This window comes from Prionailurus bengalensis, chromosome C1, assembly GCF_016509475.1.
Source record: "Prionailurus bengalensis isolate Pbe53 chromosome C1, Fcat_Pben_1.1_paternal_pri, whole genome shotgun sequence".
Classification (NCBI taxonomy): Eukaryota; Metazoa; Chordata; class Mammalia; order Carnivora; family Felidae; genus Prionailurus; species Prionailurus bengalensis.
The window spans coordinates 96,573,948-96,599,107 of NC_057345.1; the positions used below are offsets into that span (position 1 = coordinate 96,573,948).

At 51.6% G+C, this 25,160-nt stretch overlaps 1 protein-coding gene across 3 annotated transcripts; it reads left to right on the plus strand.

Moving 5' to 3' along the window:
• The first annotated feature begins 717 nt into the window (after positions 1-717).
• MOV10 (Mov10 RISC complex RNA helicase) lies at positions 718-24,979 on the plus strand. Of its 3 annotated transcripts, none has more exons than XM_043575852.1 (21): positions 718-771; positions 874-1,097; positions 14,571-14,774; positions 15,049-15,284; positions 15,454-15,712; positions 17,321-17,455; positions 18,121-18,289; positions 18,983-19,137; positions 19,385-19,561; positions 19,675-19,822; positions 20,238-20,396; positions 20,655-20,758; positions 20,923-21,020; positions 21,115-21,331; positions 22,160-22,277; positions 22,475-22,666; positions 22,908-22,982; positions 23,872-23,997; positions 24,079-24,167; positions 24,444-24,565; positions 24,640-24,979. In XM_043575852.1, the coding sequence occupies exons 2-21, from the start codon at positions 961-963 to the stop codon at positions 24,729-24,731; spliced, it is 3,012 nt and encodes a 1,003-aa protein (XP_043431787.1). In that variant the 5' UTR covers positions 718-771; positions 874-960; the 3' UTR covers positions 24,732-24,979. The 3 variants fall into 3 exon arrangements, with proteins under 3 accessions (XP_043431787.1, XP_043431790.1, XP_043431789.1); XM_043575855.1 differs by lacking the exon at positions 718-771 and adding an exon at positions 12,645-12,785 and having other exon boundaries at positions 985-1,097; positions 13,941-14,774; XM_043575854.1 differs by lacking the exons at positions 718-771; positions 874-1,097 and adding an exon at positions 11,845-12,785 and having other exon boundaries at positions 13,941-14,774.
• The last annotated feature ends 181 nt before the right edge of the window (positions 24,980-25,160 follow it).

Here is a 25,160-nt window from a genome sequence, read left to right on the forward strand (position 1 = left end):
TTACTTCTCTTCCTGGTACTGATGCTGTAGCTATTAACCATTTATTGCGCAAGAAACCAGTCTCTTGCTCTCAGGCTGATATTTTGATGAGTGGGGCAACCCTTGCTTATATACGAGTAACAATTAAAGAGCAATACAGACTGGAATGCAATTAAGTGCCCAAATATGTGTGGCTCAAGGGCAGGGATCACCAGCCTTTCCCCTAAAACGAAACCTGTGTGGCTGAGAAAAGTAATGACTGTTCCGTGCTGGCGGAGCCCCTTGTCCCTCCCTCCCACACGTACACACCTTTATCTCAGAGACACTTGGTTCTTCCCCACCACCCCCCACCCCCCCGAACTTCTTTGGCTCTTATGCCTTCCTCCCTGCGTCTGAAAGCTCGAGGAGGGAGAATGGGGGAGGGGGGCGTGCCGCTCGCTTCCGTACTGATTTCTGTCCCTAGCAGTCTGGGGGAGGTGCTGGATGAGCTGCCCCAGTCCAGCTGCAGCCAACCCAGGTCCCAGTCCCTGCCCTTTGCTCTCCTGCTTTTCAATAAGTCCCGAGGCTCTGGGGGGGAGGGTGGGCGTGGGAGTAGCCCTAGCTGAGGCTCGGAAGTCTCCCTGGGCTGCTCAGGGGGCCCCAGGCGGTAGCCACGTTCAGATTCTGGCTCGAAGCCAGGGGAGGGAGCTTGGGGTAAGGGGAGGGCCCTGAGGGAGGGGTCAGACTCCTTAGGAAAGAGTTAATGGGAGGAGGGGGAGGGGATTGGACGGAGAGACCGAAGGGAAGACTCAGGTAGGAAAAGAACCGAGGAGGGAAGCCTGGTGGGAAGAAGGGAGCCTGCAAGATCAGAGGGTCAGAGTTAGGGGGCTTCCCCCTGCTGCACCCTCATCCTAGGGCCGCCAACTTACATCCGCGGCGGCGACTTTCAGTTTCATTTCCACGGACCCTCCTGCCTGGGCCGCAGCCGCAGCCGCCGCCGCGATGCCCAGTAAGTTCAGCTGCCGGCAGCTCCGGGAGACGGGCCAGTGCTTCGAGAGTTTCCTGGTCGTTCGGGGACTGGACATGGAGACAGATCGCGAGCGGCTGCGGACCGTTTATAACTGGGATTTCAAGATCAGGTACGGGCCGGCCCAGTCCCCGGCCCAGATTCGCGGGCCCAGCTCGCCGCCACGACCCCTCGCCGCGGGGCCACCCTTCCCGCCCCGGGGCGCGGAGGGACGCAGCTCCCCCAGTGGCGCAAGCCGGTCCCGGGGCGGCGCAGACCTCCCCTCCCGCGCCGTGCCCACGCCCCGCCAGCGCCGCCCGGAGCCCGCCCGCTCTGCCCGGCCGGGCCCCTGCGCCCAGTCCCGGCGCAGAACCGCCCGCGCAGCCCGCGCCCCCCGCGGCCCGGGCCCTGGCGGGGAGCGGGGTCCCGCGCCCACGCGCCGCCCGCGGGGGCGGGGGAGGGGGGGCGCTCAGCCTGGGGGAGGGGAGCGCGAGAGGGGGCCCAGGCATCGCGGGACCGCGGGAGGGAGCTGCTTGCGGCCGGCGGCCGGCCCTGGCGCGGGCTCTGCGGGGACCCCCGCCCCGCCGCCGAGGGGCTGCTTGCCGAGGGGGTCCGCTATCCCGGGGAGCCGAGGAGACCCAGTGTGGGAGGGAGAATCTCCGGCAGCTCGGCAAAGAAGAAAAGGGCTCAAACTATATACGCACCAAACCTCCATTAGCACCTGTGGCTTCTCCATGGAGACCCAGGGCCAGCCTCCTGGAGGCCTTTCTCACCCTGTGGCTGCAGGCTGTTTGGGCCCCCCTGTTGCTATCGAAGTGAAAACCAGACGCTTCGTTCTGGCAGACCACAGAATTGTGCTTCAGAAACACCTATCAACAGGCTGCAGCCTTGGGCCGGAACACAGTTTAACAGGGATAAATGTGAAGACTTACACAAATACATGCGGGGTGGTGGGGATTTCGGCTTCCTAACACACCTCCTGAAAAAGGCTGTGGGTTTCAACAGACCAAAAGGCCGGTATGGCTCCCAAAAGAGTCCAAGAAGTGTTAGACTGTGTTAAGAGAAGTGTGGTTTGGGGGGGGGGGGGACGAAATGGTGACTCCCCAGATCACATCTGGGTTGTTTGTTTAAATCAATAATGAAATGTCCCATTTTAAGAGGGACATGAACAGGCTCCAGCAACATCTGAGGAAGGGTCAGCGGTTAGGACCTGTTTTATGCCCTCACCCCGTGCTGGGCTTTGGGGAATGGAAAGATGAACAGTACAAGATGCCAGGGAAGAGAGGCTTTGATAGGCATGCAGTATGCATCATACAGAATACTAGCATAGATGGTAAAATAACGCGCGGAGTATAATAGAACTAGGAAACATGTCAAAGAGAAGTAAGCAAAGATCAGGTACTATTGAGAGGCATTATCAACAAGCCACATCCTGCTTTCACCTGTGTTCCCCAACACAAGTACAGGTGCCTCTGAACACAAGCCAGCTACTTTGGGCTCTGAAGGAATGTATTTGGATGCTTGTTAGACCGGTAGGAAAGACTTTATGGAAGAACTATTGCAGTAGAGTTACTGTAGTAGGGGAGAGAGTGCTCTGCTCCCAACACGGCAAAGACAGCTGGGAATTGGTAGTTGTCAGCCGAGTGAGGGGGTCAGTGGATGGAAAACTACTAAAGACATATTAAGAGGTGGGGGGCAAGGTAGAGGCCTAATTGAGAATAGGGTTCAGAGGAGCCCCACTGAAGTTTGGTCAAGGAGAGGGTCTCTGTCAGCTCTCAACGAAAGCTACACAGTATGTTCCAGTACTGGGGAAGATGTTCTGTCAGACTGCATACAGAAAACCACATATAAAGCACATTATGGGTGAATTTAAGGGATTTCAAAAGTAATTTTTACTATGTGCACTTGTTTTTTTATGCAAATAAGATACCGTTCCTCTGGAATTATTAGGGAATTTGGTGTTTTCTTATGCAAATAAGAACACTCCTGTAGTTAGTAGGGAATTCAATGGAGAAGGACACTGACCTTGGCCTTGAAGGATTGACAGTGAGGAGGGGGAGGGAAACAGCTTATGTGCTGATTCGTATTCTATCACGAAACTCAGTCAAAGACTGAGGGGGTCCTGGCTGGCTCATTCAGCGGAGGATGGCGCTCTTGATCTCAGGGTCGTGAGTTCGAGCCCCACATTGGGGGTAGAGATTACTTAAAAAAAAAAGACAAAAACAAAAAACCTGAGAAATGTTTGCCTTGAAAAGAGAAACATTGGAGAGAACAAGGCAGTAATCCTTGAATATTTTGAAGTCTGTCGTGGTGGAGAGGATTATGCTTCCCTGTCACTTCAGAAGGCTGGGCTAGCTTCATTCAACATGTTCCCCTCACCCTCTCCATACCAGGTGGAGATTTCTATTACAATTATAGAGAACTTTCTTACACATCCTTTAAACCCAGACAGGAATGCTGTGACATCAGCCCTCATCTTCCCAGTGGGAATTCATGGCTTCTTCCTCTGGGCTCTCAGAGCTCATTGTTCACAGCCAGGTTATAGCCCCATTGCACTGCCTTGCGTTGGAGCTAGTGTGCGACCAGCTTCCCTGATCTGAAGGCGGGGATAGGCTTTTCCTCACGTTTGCACCTTCCTCAGTCCCCAGCATAGAGCCAGGGATGTAACAGATGCTCTGTAAGTGGTGGTGGAATGGAATTGAATTAGTAAGTACAGTTGATCTACAAGAGAATGGGCCACCAGAGAGCTATTGCAAGTCACACACACGCACGCGCACACACACACACAGACACACAGAGACACACACACACACACACACACACACACGGAATTCTAGGGAGCCTTCCTACACTGGGAGGGGTGCATCCCTTCCTGCTAGGGTATTTCAGGATGTTGCATCCTCTACTGCTAACTTTGGCCTTTTTCCATCATTCGTTATTTTTTTTTAGAGTTTTTTTTTTTTTCAACGTTTATTTATTTTTGGGACAGACAGAGACAGAGCATGAACGGGCAAGGGGCAGAGAGAGAGGGAGACACAGAATCCGAAGCAGGCTCCAGGCTCTGAGCCATCAGCCCAGAGCCCGACGCGGGGCTCGAACTCACGGACCGCGAGATCGTGACCTGGCTGAAGTCGGATGCTTAACCGACTGCGCCACCCAGGCGCCCCTCCCATCATTCGTTATTTAGCAAAACATACTTAACGAGGCTCTGCTTGTGCCTGTGCCTCAGTTCCTGCCTGTAATCACAGTCTAGTGGGGGTGGCAGATGTGTAGACAAACATGTAATACAGTACCTTAGGGGCTGGGAGAGTGTTTGGATAGCTGGAATTCAAATCCTGGTTGGCCATTCACGAGTTTGCATTTTTTTTTTAATGTTTATTTTTGAGAGAGAGAGACACAGAGTGTGAGTGGGAGAGGGGCAGAGAGAGAGAGAGAGAGAGAGAGAGGGAGAAACAGGGCTCCATACTCTGAACTCTCAGCACAGAGCCTGACGCGGGGCTCGAACCCACAGACAGTGAGATCACGGGCTGAGCTGATGTCAGACGCTTAACTGACTGAGCCACCCAGGCACCCGGAGTTGCATTGAATTTTGAGCAACTATCTAAATTTTCCTGTAACGCATGTAAAAGAATGCCTTTCTCTCAGGGCTGTGTGTGAGGCCAGAATGAGCTATCACAGGTAAAGCCCTTACCATGTGTAGCATGTTGCATGGGCTTTGGAAGTGGTAGCTGTCATTAGTACAGTGATGGTTAGAAGGAACGACTGATGTCAGGAAAAGTTTCAAGAGAAGACTGCTCTTGCCTTAGGCAGGAGACTCATTCTTTTCTTCAACAAATTTTGGCCGAATGCCTCCTGTGAGCAAAGCAAAACAGTGTGAGTCGCTGTGGATGCAGAAGGAGCCTAAGGAAGGAGGTGGCAATGAAACATAATTATTTAATTACTTTTGTGATAAGTGCTTAGAACAAAAGGTCCGGTACTCTGAGAGTATGTAACTTGGACACCCAACCTCGGAATCAGAGGTTTCTGGGAGAAAGTCATGTTTAAACAGAATCTTGAAAGATAAACGGGAGTTCACAGATGTTAAGGGGCAAGGGGACAGCATTCCAGACTCAGAGGGAGTAGCACCCTAAGGGCTTAGGGTGAACTCAGTGGCCCTGACGGGAGGCCAGAGGGAGGCAGGGACTAGATGGGGCAGGACCTTGCCAGCTGCAGAGAGTCTTTTGTTTGTTTGTTTACTTTTTAATCTTAACAGAAATAGGAAAGCACAGATCGTTTCCAAGTAGGAGACTGATGGATTAGGGGTTTTGGAAAGATGGTTCTGTCTCTGGCATGGAGAAAGGCTGTGTGTTTAGACTTCTATCCGCAGTAAAGAATACATTTTAGTTGGGAGCCTGGGACACAGCTTTCATGGAACAATGCATACCCTAGAAACCGTATATAGCCTCACTCCCTGCCCTCTGATGTTTTTATTCTGTTCCACTCCAATTTTCTAAAAATCCTGGTCTTGACCCACTAATGAGAGTTGCAACCCACAGTTTGTAAAACACAGAACTAGATGTCCCTTTAAGATGGCTGCCAAATTTGATAGTATGTTCTGAAATACCATTCTTCTAGCCATGAGACTTTCCTGCACTGCATCTAAAAAGATTAGTTATTGTTCACTGAACAAATAGCAGGGGCCAAGGTCAGGGCGTTACAGACCAAAGATGTCCACAGTGGCAGGAAAGTCTAGAGAGGAGTGACAGTGATACAGTGGGAAGGAGGGACGTACACTTAAGGAGGGATTGACGTCAGAACCTGTGCCTCAGTTTCTTCTCTAAAATGGGATGATGATAGTTGCTACGTTGTTGTGAGGATTAAATGAGATAATGCTTACGGGTACTTCAAACAGCACACAGGAAGTGCTCAGTAAACTTTTCCTGTTGTTGATGGTGTTAATTAACTGTGTTTGCATTATCCCAGTTATACAGAAGATCCGTGTGTGCCTTGTTAAAAGGTTAGACTTCATCTTGTAGACTGTGGAGTCATAAAGGGGGGCCGTGATCCGACTTGTGTTTGGTAATAACTCCTGCTGGTTTAGGGGAAGAAACACAAATGACTAATAAACAGAAGGAAAGATCCTTGACTGTGTTAGTGATGAGGGGAATGCTATTTAAGCAAGATATCATTTTTTGGTTTATCAGATTGTCAGTAATCGAAAAGATTGAAGATTTCTGATGTCAGGGTCTGGAAAAAGGGTATTCTCAAATTTTTAGTGATTAACATTAAGTTTGTACAACCTGTGTAGAGGACAATTTGGGGCACCTGGGTGGCTCAGTCGGTTAAGCATCGGGCTTTTGATTTCGGCTCAGGTCACGATCTCATCGTTGTGAGATCAAGCCCCGCATTGGACTTTGCACTGACAGCTGCTTGGGATTCTCTCTCTCCCTCTCTCTCTGCCCCTCCACCTGCCCTCTCGCTCCCGCCCCTGCCACTCGCGTGTGCGCGCACTTTCTCTCTCTCTCAAAACAAATAAATAAACTTAAAAAAAAAACAGAGGACAATTTGGCAGAACTTGCCAAAGTTGTGAAGAGTCATTCTGTTTGACCCAGAAGTTTATTTGAAGGCATTTGTCCCATAAGTCACCGACTAGTACAAGAATTTTTCTGCGTGGGTGGTTATTGTATGTAACCTTTGAAAAAGCCAAGCATTATAGGCACCGAACTATCGCTGGACAAACAGTTAAACACGCCCCCTGCATTCCTACTATGCTATCCTTTGCAGCCATCCAAAAGAGGGAGGTGACTTGGTAAAATGTCCAGGAAGGAAGTCCATGGTGGTGAAGAGGTCTGTTGCAGGAGAGTATGTGCAGCAAACAAAACACTTGAGTGCTTAAAAAGTTTTCGTATGTATAGAAAAAAGTCGGGAAAAATACACATCAAGCAGTTAAGCTGATAGGAGGGAGTGAGGGCCCTTAATGTTCTATGTTGGATATTTGTGTTTGAAAGTTTTTTTATGCTTTGGATGACCACCCTTTCACTTATCTCTGTATGCACCCATACTTCCATCCCACCTATGTCAGTTGGCCCCCATGGGATCGTTACACTATATCCTTGTTTATTGTGGGTCCCTCTCCATATCAGCATCCCAACTCCGTTCCACATTCTGCCCCACACTCAGGACACTCAGCTATCAACTGGGGTGTTTTTTGGGTTGTTTTATTTTAAAAGGATCATGTTATATGCGTTTTCAACATCCTGCTTTCTTACTCAACAAAACATCACGGAAGTCATTCCCGATCATGGCGTTCCCAACATTTTATTATGACAGACTTCAAACACAAAAGTTGAAATAATTGTACAGTGAATACCCATATACCCTCACCTAGATTTTTTTTTTTTTTAGAGAGAGAGTGTGAGCAGGGGAGAGGGACAGAGGGGGTGAGAGAGAATCTTAAGCAGGCTCTGTGCTCAGCGCATAGCCAGACACAGGGCTCAATCCCATAACCCTAGGATCATGACTTGAGCCGAAATGAAGAGTCAGAGTCTCAACTGACTGAGCCACCCAGGCACCCCCTAGATTTCTTAGTTAGTATTTTGTACATCTGCCCATTGGTCCATCTTAGTGTTTTCGATGCATTTCGAAGTAAGTTACAGACTTCAGTGCAACTTACACCAAACACGTCTACATGATTATTACTAACTGTAGGTGTTCAAAAATTAAGTGTAACTTCTAGATAGAAGTGGACACATTGGGGGCACCTGAGTGGGTCAGTTGGTTAAGCGTCTGACTTTGGCTCAGGTCATGACCTCATGACTCGTGAGTTCTCTGACAGCTCAGAGCCTGGATCCTGCTTCAGATTCTGTGTCTCCCTCTCTCTCTGCCCCTGCTCTGTGCTCTCTCTCTCTCTCTCTCTCTCTCTCTCTCTCTCTCTCTCAAAAATAAATAACCATTAAAAAAATTTTTTTTAAGTAGACACATTTTAACTCTACCTTTCCATGCACTGTGTGTAGTCCCTATCGAGACACAGAACATGACATCACCCCCAAATTTCCTCCATCTTTCCTAGTTCGTCCTCACCCTTACCCCACCCAGAGGTACCCACCACTCTGATGTTTTTTGAGACTGTGCCTGTCTGGAACTTCATTTAAGGGAATCAGGAGGTATGCACTCTTCTGAACGCCATGTTTCACTCAGCATGTTTTGTTTAAGTAAACTGTACCCGAAATGTGGCACACGAACTCACAACCCCGAGATAGTCTACTGCTCTACCAACTGAGCCAGCCAGACGCCCTTCAGCATAATGTTTTTGAGATTCATCCATGTCTTGTGTATGGCAGCTTTTTATCACTGAGTGATATTTTTTTTTTTTTACATTTATTTATTTTTGAGAGACCGAGCACAAGTGGGGGAGAGGCAGGGAGAGAATGAGACACAGAATCCAAAGCAGGCTCCGGGCTCCGAGCTGTCAGCACAGAGCCCAACGCGGGGCTCAAACCCACAAACCGTGAGATCGTAACCCAAGCTGAAGTCGGATGCCTAACCGACTGAGCCACCCAGGCGCCCCTGAGTAGTATTCTTCATCTGAATACAAATCAGTTTGTTTATCCATTCTCCTGTTCGTGGTTGTTGTTTTCAGTTTGGGGCTATTTCTTTTTTTTTTAATTTTGTATTTAAGTAACCTCTGCCCCCAACACAGGGCACAAACTCACGACCCCGAGATCAAGAAGAGTCACATGCTCTTTCAACCGAGCCAGCCAGGCGCCCCTGTTTGGGGCTATTTTGAATAAAATCATTGGGAACATCCTTGTACCTTTGGCTTGGGGATATACCTAGAAGGAGCATTGCTGGGTCACAGGGTAAATATACGTTTATTGTTATTTTTAAATCTTAGGCAAGTTGCTTAACTTCCTTTTTTGGTGGTTGGCAGCAAAGTCTTCTGGACTGGTCCTCTGTTGTGACCTTGTCTGGGGTTAGGCTGCTCCGCCTTCCCTAGTTCCTGTCTGTTTCCTGAGCCCGTTTCTCACCTTTCCAGCAATTTATTGGTAACTAGCTTTTATCACTTAAATCAGCCATAATTTATTCTTTTTGCTTACAACTAACAACTCCAAATATACACAGCCATCTGACTTCAGCTTAGATCATGATCTCACAGTTCGTGGGGCCACGCTGAAGGTGCGGAGCCTGCTTGAGGTTCTCTCCCTCTCTCTCTCTCTCTCTCTCTTCCTTCCTCTGCCCCTCTCCCACTCTTGTGCTCTCAAAAGTAAACAAACACTAGTGAATGAATGGATGATTAAATGAATAAATAAAAGTGGTGTGACCAGGTCTTCATGCATTTTACTTCCTTGCCACTATCTACCTTCCTTTATATATGTTTATTTCTATGTGTATTTATTACATGTATATATATGTATATTTATATATTATTACATGTGTCTCCAAGTTTGGACAGTATGTATAAAATATGTAAACGTTTATATAAATTATATATATATTAGACCTATAATAATATATATCATTGTATAATTATACATGTCCACGTGTGGACCGTGTATGCAACCTGACATGTAACCTTACAGGCCCCTGCACAGCAGTGCTGTGTGCCAGCCAGCGGTTTAGTGCAATGTCCCCTCCTTCATTTTTTAATAAAAGAATAGTCTGGAATTATTTGATATTTCTTTCACTCATTCTCCCAGCAAGTATTTTTTAATAAATACCAGTGCTAGGTCTATACTAGATATTATATAGTTCCTTTTTTTTTTTTTTTTAAGTTTATTTATTTATTTTGAGAGAGCCAGAGACAGCGTGAGCAGGGGAGGGGCAGAGAGAGAAGCCCAAGCAGCGCACAGCCCGATGTTGGGCTCAAACTCATGAAACTGCAAGACTGTGACCTGAGCTGAAACTGAGAGTCAGATGCTTAACCGACCCAGCCACCCAGGCGCCCCTATACTTGCATTTTTTTTTTAATTTTTTTTTTCAACGTTTATTTATTTTTGGGACAGAGAGAGACAGAGCATGAACGGGGGAGGGGCAGAGAGAGAGGGAGACACAGAATCGGAAACAGCCTCCAGGCTCTGAGCCATCAGCCCAGAGCCCGACGCGGGGCTCGAACCCACAGACCGCGAGATCGTGACCTGGCTGAAGTCGGACGCTTAACCGACTGCGCCACCCAGGCGCCCCTATACTTGCATTTTTAAATTAAGTTTAATCTTTTTAAATGTTTGTTTATTTTGAGAGAGCAAGCAAGCGAGTGTGCGAGTGGAGGGAGTGGCACAGAGAAACGAGAGAAAATCGCAAGCAGGCTTCCCACTGTCAGCACAGAGCCCGATGCAGGGCTTGAACTCAAACCTTGAGATCATGACCTGAGCCAAAATCAAGAGTCGCGTGCTTAACCACCTGAGCCAGCCAGGTGCCCCTATAGTTGCATTTTTTTTTAGTGCATTTTTTTTGCACACATAATATTCTTTCCATTTGAAATCAGAATATTGCAGCATATGTTTAGTTTTTTGCAAAACAGACCTTTTTCTGAAGTGATCGTACCAGTTCATACTTCAGCTGACAATGCATGAGTGTTCTGGTCTGTCCTTATCCTTGTCAACACCTGGTGTTGTCAGCCTTTTAAATTGTAGCCGTCTATGTGGGTGTGGTGCGTTCTTTTTCATTGCTGCCTAGTATTTTCCATGCTGTGGGTGTTGACAATGTGTTAACGTCTCCCTATTGATGGGCATGTTTTTGTTTCCAGCTCTCGGCCCCTGTGAATATCTCTGCAGTAAGCATCCTTGCACATGTCTTTAAACACAGGTACTTTCCTTTCCATGGGATACATTCCCAGAACTGCAGTTGCTGAGTTAAATACCTGTGTTTCAGAGATGTTAGGAGTTTTCACCAGATTGTTTTTCCAAAAGGTGGTCATATGTCACCTTTCCAGGAGCACTGTGTGAGAGTCCCCTTCTCCACATACACACAACAGCGATCCATGTTATGGCTGTTTTCCACTGTTGCCAGTCTGATCAAAATAAAACAGTCCTTCGTTTGACTTTAATCTGCAATTTCTCTGCTTTTAGAACATCTTTTCATCTGGTCATTTCGATGTGTTCTGTAAGGTGACTATTCAGGTTTTCTACTGAAGTCTTGATCTTTTTTCCTAGAAATCTAGGTGACTTAGACGCATAATATAAGAACTAGGACTTTTTTCCAACAGCTACGTACTAAGTCTCTGATTGGAAAAAAATTGTTTTCATTATGGCTGTCACCTTAGACCAGGGAGAGGTGAGTTTGGGTAGTGGTAATAGTCACGGGGCATAATGTGAGAAAACACTTAGGTGGTAGTACCCGTGGCAGAAGTTGCAAAACTTGCAGAGTTGAGTTCCTTCTGCCAATGTGCCCAGGCAGAAGTTTCCAAAACTAGATTTCACGTGAAAATTTTGATCTGGCCTTCTTTTAAAGGTCAGACGCTGGCCATCTTGGGCCTCTGTCCCCTGCTGGCCACATCTGTCTGGAGATGGAGATTAGCAGTTACCCCCTCTGGACAGGGCATGCATTCTTGGGTTTGTTCGGCTCTCTTAGAGCCCTGTTTCCTCCCCAGCACTACCCTGAGAGCCGGCTGCATTTCAAGGCATCTCCACTGTTGTCTTCCTTTTTTTTTTTTTTTTTAATTTTTTTTTAATTAAAAAAAAATTTTTTTTTTAATTTTTTTTTTTTTCAATTTTTAAGAGAGAGAGAGAGTGAGCAGGGGAGGGACAGAGAGAGAGAGAGAGGGACACACGGAATCTGAAGCAGGCTTCAGGCCCTGAGCTGTCAGCACAGAGCCCGACGAGGGGCTCGAACTCATCTTGACCTGAGCCAGAGTCGGACGCTTTAACGACTGAGCCACCCAGGTGCCCCTCCACTGTTGTCTTCTTAAGTGGAGTTATGAGGGACGTGGGTCCTTAACACTGATGGCTCAAAAATGGTACTATACAGGTGCTCGGGTATCAAAGATGGCGGGGGAGCCTGGCTTCTGTTGGCATTTGAGTCTGTGCTCGATCTGTGGAACCTACGGAGCAAGGGGCCCTGGTGGATGACAGTAGTGACTCCTCCTGATTTCGGTCCCTTTATGACTGGACCTCCTGGCAGTGTTTGAGCCTGATGCCTGGTTTTGAGATTTCCTTCTGATTCTCCTCCCTCTCTCGGGGCTTCCTTCTCTGTTTTGTCTTCCTCCCTGGGTTGTCCTGGTCTCAGCTCTTCTCAGACTAGTCACACTCCCTAGGGAGATTCCAGACACTTCCATGGTTATAACTACCACCTGAGGACTCCAGAATATCAGGCTAGACTCAGGCTTGACTTTGGCCTGAGTTCTCAGTTTCCAACTCATGGAGCCAGCTGCCTCTGGACCACAGGAATCTCGAACTGAACATACCAAATACAAATGTCATGATCCTCCCTCCAGCCTCCTCCTCCTCCTCCTCCTCCTGCCTTTACCTCCTATCTCAGAAATGGTTCTGGAAGCCAAGCCTTTGATCTGAGTTTTGTCCTGGACTCCTCCCTCTTCCCAGCTTCCATTCCCCCTCCTGTCCGCCACCAGATTCTGCTAATTTTACATCCTAAGTATTATCAGATCTGGCCCCCTCTTCCGTCCTTTCCACCACCTCATTCAGGCCCTTGTCATCTTTTCATTGGACTGTTACAATGGCCTTTTTCTAACTGGTGTCCCTGCCTACAGTCTTGCCTCCAGCAAATCCATCCTCCAATCCTGATGCCAGAGTCATCTGAAATGCAAATATGATCTTGCCACTCCCCTGCTTAAAACCCACCAGCCTCGGGGCTTCTGTAACCACAGTGTAGCCTCTGCTGTGGGCTGAAAGTAAGTTGTTACTACTCCTACTACCACTGCTACTGTTAGTCCTACTATTACTACTAATACGAATACTAATAATAGTAGGTGGCATTTACTGAGCATTTTCGGTTATGTTCTCAAATGATTTATTACCTTTTTAAAACAAATCAGAGCTGATTCACAGTCTTCTGAATAGTATCACTCGCATTTGCTTGGGGTGAGGAGGGCGAGGGGCAGAGTGACAGGCAGGGGGCACCAGGGAATTGTCCAGACCATAAATGATCTCGTTACACGCCAGTGAGTGACCGTGCTGATCCAGCCTTAATAGTTAAATAGGGATTACCATGGTTCTTATGAGCTAGGATTTGCTTTCATTCCCTACGACGCATCGAGGGAGGGTGGTCAGCCGTCCAGATCTGGAGTATGTCACGTGTGGGGGTGTCCCCGGCTCCTGGGTGCCAGTAGAGGAAGACCGCTAGCCTTCAGGGTCAAGTCTGGGCTTCCTGGCCTGGCATGCAACACTGCGTGACCTGGTGCCTGTCCATCTCTGCTGCCTCCCATCACCCCTGTCCCACACTTCACTGTAGCACAACCAGACTGTGTGTGATACTAATCATAGCACACCTTACGGAGATCTCCTTATGTGCCAAGCACTGGGCTAAGTGGACACTGCAGTGCCCGTCTCCATGTAACCCTCATAACAACCCCCCCCCCCCACCGAGGTAAGTTTTCATTGCCCCCGTTTTGTAGGGGAGGAAAGTGAGGCTCCGAGAAGTGGAGACCCAGCTGGTGGCCGAGTGGGAGGTTGCCCTGCACCCCCAGCTCTTGTCCTTGCACGCCCCTCCACCTTGGCTTACCCTTTGGCTCCCTGTTGTGCCTGGTAGACACCGTTCACTCTCCAGGACTCCGTTCTGACAGCTGTCCTGGGACAGCCTGGCTCGGTGCCCCTCCTTGGCCCCAGGCTGCCCTGGAAACCTCCTTGGCCGCACCTCCGGCAGGACGCCAGGATTGACGCGTTCAGTCTGTGCCGGGCTCTTACCTCAGTGAACCCCCAGCTTCTAGCGCAGTGTGTGGCACATAACAGGTCTCTGTAAGTGTTGAGTTGACTAAACTGAATTCCAGGCACTGGACTTTGAGGTTATTGACCTTCTGACCAGTTTTCCCTGTCTTCACCTTCTCTAGGCACAAAACCAAGCTATTTGATCTCTGGAGAAGGATCCTTTCCCTTCCTGCTTGGGTTCCATCCACCTGCACCCTTTGACTTCGGGTGGAAACTGCTGTCTGATCAGCCACCTTGCCCACACACCCTGGACACCTGTGCTCTCTCTGACCCCTCTCTCCTTCCTCACCATCAGGCAGGACCCCAGATCCACCCCCTCTGAATCAACTTATTTGGCTTCCCCTTAACCTTAGCTCTTTCTGCCACGTCATTTGTATCTCTTTTTCTGTCCCAAATAGTTTCCCCCCCAAAAAAATCTTCGTTTCTTTCTCTCTTTTCCCTTAGTCCTCCAAATCACTAGCCCATGACTGGGCTGTTCTCCTCCGAAACACACAGTCCACAACTTGCTGTTTAAAACAGTCGTATTTTGTCTTGGGAAGTCCTATTGAATTCCCTTAAAACATTAACAATTCCTGTGACCCCACCCACCCACCCACCCACCCAGCCTGAGTCTCTGTCCCTGGGTCCTGTCCTGTTGCGCAGCAGGGCTGGTGTGTCCCACATAGAGCGACCCACAGACACCCTGCCCTCCTGCCTTCCCCGTTGAGCTGCCCTGCCTTCCCTCACTTCCCAGTCTCCTCTGCTTCCGGCAGCTTTGGGACCCCTGCCCCTGGCTTCTCCTCCATGCTGTATGGAATGAAGATTGCAAATCTGGCCTACGTCACCAAGACTCGGGTCAGGTTCTTCAGACTCGACCGCTGGGCCGACGTGTGGTTCCCAGAAAAAAGGAGAGTGAAGGTGGGGTCAGACATCAGCAAACACCACAAGTCACTGCTAGCCAAGATCTTTTACGACAGGTGTGTGTCTGTATGTGTGCATGCACGTGCATGTGAAAGAGGGTGCAAGGACACAGGGGTCAGGGTGTCGGGGAAGCCATCTGGCTGAGAGAAGAGGGGGTTGCCTCTGGTTGGGGTAAGGCCCCCTCCTTCAAGGAGTGGGGGAAGGGGTAGGGAAGGAGCTAGTTGGTCTGGGGAGAGGCGGTGGGGTTCCTGAGCTCCGCTGGCACTTCGCCAGCCTCCCCTGTCTAGGCCCTTCCTGTCCCAGCCCCCCCTTGACTCCCACTCTCCCCAGGGCTGAGTATCTTCACGGGAAACATGGGGTGGACGTGGAAGTCCAGGGGCCCCATGAAGCCCGAGACGGGCAGCTCCTTATCCGCCTGGATTTGAACCGCAAGGAGGTGCTGACCCTGAGGCTTCGGAATGGAGGAACCCAGCCTGTCACCCTCACTCATCTCTTCCCACTCTGCCGGACCCCCCAGTTTGCCTTCTACAATGGAGACCAGGAGCTGCCCTGCCCACTGGGCCCTGGTGAGCGGGTTTCCACGGGAAAGAGCCTTTAGTGGACGGGGGCTTGCCCTGGTAAGGGTTGCTGTGTCAGGGCTCCTGCCCCGGGGTGTGGCTGCTGGGGAAGTGTGCAGGCAGGGTGCTGGTGGGAAGGTCCCTCCCTGTCCTCTCTCACTCATCCGTCCTCCTGCAGGCGAGTGCTACGAGCTCCAGGTCCACTGCAAGACCAGCTTTGTGGGCTACTTCCCGGCCACGGTGCTCTGGGAGCTGCTGGGACCTGGGGAGCCAGGTTCGGAAGGAGCTGGCACTTTCTACATTGCCCGCTTCTTGGCTGCTGTTGCCCACAGTCCCCTGGCTGCACAGCTGAAGCCCACGACTCCCTTCAAGCGGACCCGGATCACTGGGAACCCTGTAGTGACCAGCCGGATAGAGGAAGGAGAGAGACCTGACCGGTAACTCCTTTCCTCTCCAACCCGGTCCAGTTTGGGGTGCCCCGCATGAGGGTGGGAGCCTTGGGGAAGAGCACAGAGCCAGAACCAGGGCCCCCTTTCCTAACTGAGTTCGTTACTCCTCTGGGCCTCAGAGATTTTTTTTCTGTTCGGGAAGGAAGTTGCAGGTGAGCCTGAAAAAATGTTAAACATTTTTGATTGTATGATAGATTGTCAGGCAGCCTGTGTAGACCTCTCTCTCTGTCTTTTTTACAGCTTTTTTTGAGATAATTCACATACCGTACTATTCAGGTTCTCAGTATATTCACAGATATGGGCAACCACCACCACGATCTGGTTAGAACACTTCATTACCCAAAAAGGAGCCCATACCCTTTTGCTCCTCATTCCCTCCCAGCCTTTTTTTTTTTAATGTTTGTTTGTATTTGAGGGACAGAGAGAGGGAGAGTGAATGCGTGAGCAGGGGAGGAGCAGAGAGACAGAGACAGAATCTGAAACAGGCTCCAGGCTCTGAGCTGTCAGCACAGAGCCGGACACAGAGCTCAAACTCACAGGCAGTGAGTTCATGACCTGGGCCAAAGTTGGACACTCAACCGACTGAGCCACCCAGGTGCCCCCTAGCCTTTTTTTTTTTTTTTTTAAAGTTTATTTATTTTGAAAGAGAGAATAAGAGTGTGTGCAAGCAGAGGAGGGGCAGAGAGAAAGGGAGAGAGAAAATCCCAAGCAGGCTCCATGCTGTCAGCACAAAGCCCAACTCGGGGCCCCATCTCACAAACCGTGAGATCGTGACCTGAGCCGAAATCAAGTCGGATGCTTAACCTACTGAGCCACCTGGACATCCCTCCCTCCCAGCCTTAAGCACCACTCTGCTTTCTGTCTCTATAGATTTCCCTATTCAGATATTTCATATGAAGAGAATTTTTTTAATGTTTATTTATTTTTGAGAGAGAGGGTGCGAGCAGGGGAGGGGCAGAGAGAGGACAGAGGATCCAAAGCAGGCTTTGCACTGATAGCAGAGAGCCTGATGTGGGACTCGATCCCACGAACTGTGAGATCATGACCTGAGCCGAAGTCCGACACTTAACCGACTGAGCCACCCAGGCGCCCCTCATATGAATAGAATCTTATATTCTGTGTGGCATGGCTAGGTGTTTATGAAATACTGAGCTAGAAAAGCGAATGATAGGCAATTGTGCTCTTTTTGTTAAAACTGTATGTATGTAATACAAATTGACAGAAACATGGAAGTTTAGCTATCAAAAAGTTATTGGTTATCCCCGGATGGGGAGAATGTTATGTATTTACCCACTTATTTTTCTCTAATGAGCATGTATTTTTTTATATCCATATTATTTACACATATGGGTGTTACATATGTGACTTTTGGAAGTTTCCATGAACAGTACTTTCCAGAAATGAGAATGGTCCAGCCTTGAGGTGAGCATCCTCATGGGGTAGTGAGTTCTGCCTCCTTGTACAAAATCTGCCGACCCCCTTCAGCAATAGTTTGTGGAAGGGCTTCGGGCATCTCCCAGGGAGGAGCCTTCTCCACCTCTCTGAAGGGGAGGGATCTCTGAGTTTGTGACCACTCTTCTTCCCTGGCTCCTGCAGCGCTAAGGGCTATGACCTGGAGCTGAGCATGGCGTTGGGGACATACTACCCACCCCCTCGCCTCCGGCAGCTGCTCCCCATCCTTCTTCAGGGGACAAGTATCTTCACTGCCCCAAAGGAGATTGCTGAGATCAAGTAAGAGACACCCTTCTGCCCCACCTCATGCTGCTTTCTGTGTCTCTCCACCCCCCTCCCCCGCCCCATCCCTCTGTCCTCAGCCTGCCATGCCCCCTCCCTTCGTTCCCGTACAGAGAACGCACCTCGTGCTGCGCACCGTTCAAGGTGAATTCTTCACATGAGGGCCTTGCTCATTGCAGTAGGGAGAAATGAGCATTTATCTTATAGTTTCATGTAGTGACGAGTGCTGTGAAGAACTCTACCAAAGCTAAACTTTCGGGGAAGGGGAAGGGGAAGGGTTGTGCTGTCTTGCAGAGGGCAGTTAGTGCTGCCCTCTTTGAGAAGGTGACGTTTGAGCAGACAATGACACATGAATGAGGTGAGGGTGTAAGCATAGGAGTTATCTTAGGGGGGAGAACGTTCCAGGCCCCAGAATCCATGGTATAAATGCCACGTCAGATCTGAGGTGGGGGCAGGGGCGTCGGAAGGAGGGAGAGCCAGGATTCCATTCTCTGAGGCCTCTGACCCCCCACCCACTTCTCTGCCCTTCTGGTCCTCACTGATTCCTGGTGCTTTCATAGTCCCAGAGCCGCGGATGGGAGAGGGTGGATGCTCCTGGGTGCGGGGGTTGCCTGACCCGTCCTGTCCCTGTCCCCTCCTGCCTGCCCAACCATCACTGCCAGGGCCCAGCTCGAGACAGCCCTGCAGTGGAGAAATTACGAGGTGAAGCTCCGGCTGCTGCTGCACCTGGAGGAGCTGCAGATGGAGCGTGACATCCGGCACTACGACTTGGAGTCGGTGCCCATGACCTGGGACCCCGTAGACCAGAACCCCAGACTGCTCACGCTGGAGGTCAGGGCTCGGATCCTGCATGGGGAGGGTGGGCTCGAGTCAGCCAGCCTGAGAGTAGAATGCTGTTCCTGCCCCCAGGGGGCTCAGTAGGAGCAGAGAGCCCAAAACAGGTGTCAGAGCAGGCTGATGGGGAGGACCTGGGTTTTAGTCTAGACGTTGCTACCACTAGTTGTGTGGCCTTGGGCAAGGCCCTGGCTCTCTCTGGGCCTTTGTTGCTTTATCTGAAAAGCACAGAGCTGGCCTAGATCCCTTTCCAGATGTCAGATGCTGAGTGTTGTACCCACAAGCCCAGAGTTCCTGCACGCAAGTGCTGAGGAGGGCAGCTGGTGAGAGAGAAAGGGGTGGGGGGCAATCAAGGAACGATTCCTGCAGGAACTGAGTTTTGAACAAGGATTCAAGGGCAGAGCGGGAACTGAGCTGGCCAAGAGGGCATACGGATGGGCTGAGAATTGTGTCCTGGAGAGTTTCCAGGACTGCTGGGCTCAGCTATCTCTGTGCAGCTCGGGCAGACTGTCTCCTTGCTCATCCCAACTTTTGCCCTGTCAGGCGGGAGAGGAAAGAAGCAAAGCTCCCTGGGTCTTGGGATAGAAGGACAATGTTCAATCCTTGTCCCTCACAGGTGGTCTGGAGACCTGGGGGTCCTCCAGTAGCCATCCCTGGGGACAGAAGCTTACTTGTGTCCACCCCCCGTAGGTTCCCGGAGTGACTGAGAGCCGCCCCTCAGTGCTACGGGGTGACCACCTGTTTGCACTTTTGTCCTCTGAGACACATCAGGAGGACCCCGTCACCTACAAGGGCTTTGTACACAAGGTGGAATTGGACCGTGTCAAGCTGAGCTTTTCCATGAGGTGGGTGTTGGGGGAACCATGAGCTGCTAGAAGGGTCTACAAATGTTTCTTAGGCCAGAGGAGCTGATTTGTTTCTCCCTGAGACCAGTGGGACCCCAGGGATTGAGCAGGAAGCTTTTCTTCAGGGGGACCCTGAGATGCCTCAGTAGCTTCTCCTGGAGGGATTGCATGGCTGTCTTGAAAAGAGAGTGGAGCCAGAGTAGATGCCCTCTTACTGGAGCTTTTCCTTCCTCCTCCCTTCCTAAAGCCTCCTGAGCCGCTTTGTGGATGGGCTGACCTTCAAGGTGAACTTCACCTTCAACCGCCAGCCCCTGCGGGTGCAACACCGTGCCCTGGAGCTGACAGGGCGCTGGCTGCTGTGGCCCATGCTCTTTCCTGTGGCCTCCCGTGGGGTCCCGCTACTGCCCTCAGATGTGAAGCTCAAGTGAGACTGGGCATAGGTGTAAGGGGGGCCACTTGGGGTGTGGGGTGTGGGCGCTGGAGTCAGGGAGGCCTCCGGGACACCGGGTGACGTCATGTTTCTGGTTCGTCTGCCAGGCTGTATGACCGCAGTCTGGAGTCAAACCCTGAGCAGCTGCAGGCCATGAAGAACATCGTTATGGGCACCACCCGTCCAGCCCCCTACATTATCTTTGGGCCTCCAGGCACTGGCAAGACTGTCACCCTGGTGGAAGCCATTAAGCAGGTGGGGCCTGAGCATAGACCTGGGGCCGGTGCTGACTCCCCCAGGGACCAAGCAGTGCCCAGATTCTGGGTGCCTCCAGCTTCCTGATCGTCCCTGGGCTGGCGTCAATGGTCTGTGTGGCATTCGAACATCGTTGTGCAGGGTGGGGTCCCGCGTGACTCTTGGAGTCACCAATCATGTTTCAGCCACCGTAGACTCTGAATGTTTACTGTGCCAGTTTTCCAGCAGTGAAGTGCTTACTTGGACTAGCAGAGGGTTGGGGGTGTCAAAAGTCGCCTTTTGTGTCCCTGCTTCCCTCAGGTCCGGGAGACAAATGCCACCCTGTGCCAACCTGAGTCACAACCGAGTCTCTCCCCCATCCCTCCCCCTGGAGCCAGAGAAGCTGCTTCCCACACTGTGCTTGTCCCCACCCCAGGTGGTGAAGCACTTGCCCAAAGCCCACATCCTGGCCTGCGCTCCGTCCAACTCAGGAGCTGACCTTCTCTGCCAGCGGCTCCGGGTCCACCTGCCCAGCTCCATCTACCGCCTCCTGGCCCCCAGCAGGGACATTCGCATGGTGCCCGAGGACATCAAGGTACCTGGAGAAGTGTGGAGAGCCAGGGGAGGGCAGGTGCTGGGCTGCTCGGGGTAGATGCTCAGGGCCAGGAAACTAGACCTGGATTCGGATACTCGCTGCGTGAGCTTGGATGGGTCAGAACCCCTGTTTGGTCGTCTGTTTGCCTGTGTGGGAAGTGAGAGAGGGAAAGAAAACTGCCTGGGGGGCCCAGAGCCAGAGTGAGGGTGAGGATGGACAGAGCCAGCTGATTTCCTCCTCTCTCTTCACACCCCACAGCCCTGCTGCAACTGGGATGCGAAGAAAGGGGATTATGTGTTTCCCGCCAAGAAGAAGCTGCAGGAGTATCGTGTCTTAATTACCACCCTCATCACGGCCAGCAGGTGGGAAGTGTGTGTCTCTTAATCATGTGTATAAGTAAGGAAGTAGCGGGCTGGAGAGATGGGGAAGAGTGGTGCCTGGCAGTGGGGTGAGGGGCCAGTGTGGGCTTTCAGGTTTGCTAGTTGGGTGCCCAGATATGACCCCTGCTTGGCCTGACGCCTCCCAGGTTGGTCTCAGCTCAGTTTCCCATCGATCACTTCACACACATCTTCATCGATGAGGCCGGCCACTCCATGGAGCCCGAGAGTCTGGTGGCCATAGCAGGTGAGGGGTTCAGGGTGGGCTGCGTGCGTGCCACCCTGCATGGGGTTGGGGGGTCCCACCGCTCACCTTTCTCCCACGGCACCCTGCCTCTCAGGGCTGATGGAAGTCAAGGAAACAGACAATCCAGGAGGGCAGCTGGTGCTGGCAGGAGACCCTAGGCAGCTGGGGCCCGTGCTGCGCTCCCCGCTGACCCAGAAGCATGGCCTGGGGTACTCCCTGCTGGAGCGGCTGCTGACCTACAATGCCCTGTACAAGAAGGGCTCCAATGGCTATAACCCCCAGTTCATAACCAAGCTGCTGCGCAACTACAGGTACTCCCGCACCTTCACCTCGCCTGCAATCTGTGCCTTCACCCACTCTGTGCAGCCCCCGCTGGAGGCTCCATCCTGCAGTCCTGTTGCTCAGAGGCTGTGTGATGCAGGAAGACTATGATCTGGAAGGTCGGTGATCTCCATTCCAGCCCCATCACCGCTACTCATTGGCTCTGACTTTGCAACTGACTTCGCTCTTGAGCATTTTGCTTATCTGTGTATCGGGGGATTGTCCATGGTTCCCAGACACTGGGATGTGTCTGGTGTGGGTCCCAGATGAAGGGTCGAGGCAGTCCAAGGAGAAATGAGAAAAATAGAGACGATACAGTTTTTCAAAAAGCTAATTGTTACTCAAACCAAAAAGTATACTTGCTTTACTCAATGAATTCATGTACCTAATGATGAATTCCTAAGTTCTTAGGAGTTCCTTAGATAAGTCCACTGGGAGTTCAATCTATTATTACTTCTGTTTTTAGATTTAACACATTATCTCATCAAATAATGGCAGTAGTAGGTGATGGTTTTTGTACCATCCTTCCTTGGCAAAATTGAAACTTGAGAACCTCCCCATTTCTTGCGTATTTGTTTTTGTGTTTTTTTTTTTCCTTTTAAATCTGCCTGGCCTACGGACCACATGCGCTCAGGAAGCACATTTGGTGCAGTGAACAGTGCCTAGCAGCACGCTGCAGATCAAGGAGTCCACCGTCCACTTGGGCGGGTGGCAAGAGGATGTGTGGACCCAGAGCAGGTGGATCGCGGGACCCCAAGGGCAGGGCAGAAGTAACCTGGCCCCTGGTCTTGCTCTTCCTTCCTCCTCTTGCCTCCCAGGTCTCACCCCACCATACTGGACATTCCCAACCGACTCTATTATGATGGGGAATTGCAGGCCTGTGCCGACGTCGTGGACCGAGAGCGCTTCTGCCGATGGGAGGGTCTGCCTCGACAGGTGAGGCTGAACCCGGCAGGGTCAGGCTGCCACCCCTGTACCCCACCTTCCCTCCTACCGAAGGTGCAAGGTAGTAGGAGCCTCTGAGTGGAAGCCACGGGCTTTCACCTTGGCCTGGGATCCCGCATTCCCTGGGTGGGTTTGGGGTGGGAGGGAAGGGAGGCCTGGCTGAAGGTTTCCCCCGACCCCGTATCCAGGGCTTTCCCATCATCTTTCACGGCGTAATGGGCAAGGACGAGCGTGAGGGTAACAGCCCATCATTCTTCAACCCTGAAGAGGCTGCCACAGTGACCTCCTACCTGAAGCTGCTCCTGGCCCCCTCCTCGAAGAAGGGCAAAGCCCGCCTGAGCCCCCGAAGCGTGGGCGTCATCTCTCCCTACCGGAAGCAGGTCAGGCCCTCAGTTCCTCTCGAGGGTGGGACACCCCCCCCACCACCACCGAAGGTACCCCCTTCATAGCCAGACCATTAGGTGGAGGTTCTAGAAGCTCAGGTCTCTGCTAGCCCTGTCAGACGAGCTCAGAGGTCAGCTGTCCCTCCCTCTCTGCCCCCCAGCTCCCCGGTCTCCTGCCTGGCTCCCTCTTACACTGGGGTGATGGCATGAGAGAAAGGCACCTGTCCTCATCTTCCAGGTGGAAAAAATCCGTTATTGCATCACCAAACTTGACAAGGAGCTTCGGGGACTGGATGACATCAAAGACTTAAAGGTGACACCACCGTTTCACATTTGCTCCCTGCCTTCGGTGCCCCTGCACTTCCCCTGCTTCCAGAGAGCTCCTCAGGCACTCCAGCCTGTGTTACTGCCCCGCCCTGCCTTCGCTGCCTAAGACCCAGTGGGGCTCCCCCCAGGCCTCACTCCTGCAGATCCTGGCTTGTCTATCTGGGGCGGGACCAGGAAACACCACACCGGATTCTTGATGGTTTTGATCAGGCTGGTTTGAGGCCTGTGCCCTACGGATAAAGTCCAAACTCCCTGCCTGCCTGACCTGTCATGTGATAGTGTCACAGCTCACCATTCCCACCCTCTGAGTCAGTCAGTGCTTTGACTCAGGTGGTGGTTCTCAACACTGGCTGCAGATAAGAATCACCTGGAAAGCTTCTAGCACCACCGGTGCCAGAGCCCCACCCGGCCAGTGAACACAGCTATCTGGGGGCAGAGCCAGGGCATCGGTATTTTTTATGGCTCCTCAGGTGATCTAACGTGCAGCCGCGGTTGAAAACCAGTGCTCTAAGATTTAAAGGCTTCTCCCTTGGAGATTCCAATTTAGGAAGTCTGGGTTGTATATCTTTAACAAGTGTTTAGTGACTGTCTTTAGGGAAGTTTGAGAACCACTGCTCGGAGTTCCTGTGTCCTTGCAAGCGCGTTTTCTTTGCTTAGAAGAATTTTAGCCCGCACCCCTTTAACTGGATCCACCCTTAAGCTTCCAGGGCATCCTCCCGTTCTCTCCTATCAGGACGCTCACTCCCTCCCCTGTGACAAATGCCCGGTGCTGGCATCGGCCTTGCCTTGGAGCTCGTTGGATCGGGAGCTCCATAAGGCAGGGTGTGTGTCTGCTTCCCGAGCCCCCGCTGCAGGCCCTGTGTCTTGCCCTCCAGGTGGGCTCCGTAGAAGAGTTCCAAGGCCAAGAGCGCAGCGTCATTCTCATCTCCACCGTGCGGAGCAGCCAGAGCTTTGTGCAGCTGGATCTGGACTTCAACCTGGGTTTCCTTAAGAACCCCAAGGTTTGAGACCTGGCGGGTGAAAGGAATGCTTCCTTCCTTAAGGCCCTTCCCTCCCGTGACCCTACCACTCCTTCCTTTCAGAGGTTCAACGTGGCTGTGACCCGGGCCAAGGCTTTGCTCATCGTGGTGGGCAACCCGCTGCTCCTGGGCCATGACCCTGACTGGAAAGTGTGAGCATTCCTACCCCATGATCCCTCTTGGTGGCCACAACCCCCATCCTGGGGCAGGTGTAGCTCTATTGAGCACCTTCTTGTGGCTCAATTAATTCACAGGTCTGTTCTTCCTCACAATTCCCCACTTAAATTACCCGACAGAGGATAAGCAACTCGCCCAAAGGCACAGGCCCATATGGTAGGACCAAGGCTTAGCCTCGAGCCTCTGCTGGCACTCCTCAGCCAGGCCTGTGCAGCTGTGTGTGTGTGTGTGAATGTCCCTGTACCCTACAGATTCCTGGAGTTCTGTAAAGAAAACGGGGGGTATACCGGGTGCCCCTTCCCTGCCAAACTGGATCTGCAGCAGGGACAGAACTTACTCCAAGGTCTGAGCAAGCTCAGGCCCTCTACCTCAGGTATGGCTGGGCCAGGCAGGGGACAGCGCTAGGGGATGAGGTAAGGAAGACAGGCTCACCTCTTTTCTTTCTAGGGCCCCAAAGTCACGACTACCTCCCCCAGGAACGGGAGGGAGAAGACGGCCTGTCCCTGCAGGTAGAGCCAGAGTGGAGGAATGAGCTCTGAAGACACAGCAGACAGCCTTCGCACACCAGCCAAGCCTTAACCGCCCACCTGACCCTGAACCAGAACCCAGCTTGAACCAGAGCCCAGCTGAGCTGCCCCTCCAGAAGGACAGGAAGGCTGGGGGAGAGAGTTTACAACCCAAGCCATTCACCCCCTCCCCTGCTGGGGAGAATGACACATCAAGCTGCTAACAATTGGGGGAAGGGGGAGGAAGAAAAACTGAAAACAAAATATTGTTCTATGCAAAAGCCTCCTTGTCTCCTCAGCCTGGCCCCTTCTGGCCTTGCCGCCTTCCCAAGCTCTCCAAAGCGACCCCAGAGGGGTGGGTGGGACCATCACACCCTGCCCAGGGCCCTACTCCTCCCAGCCAAAGAGGAACGCAGCCCCCCAGGTCCAGGGGAGGAAACCCAGTGGGAGGCCACAAGGAAG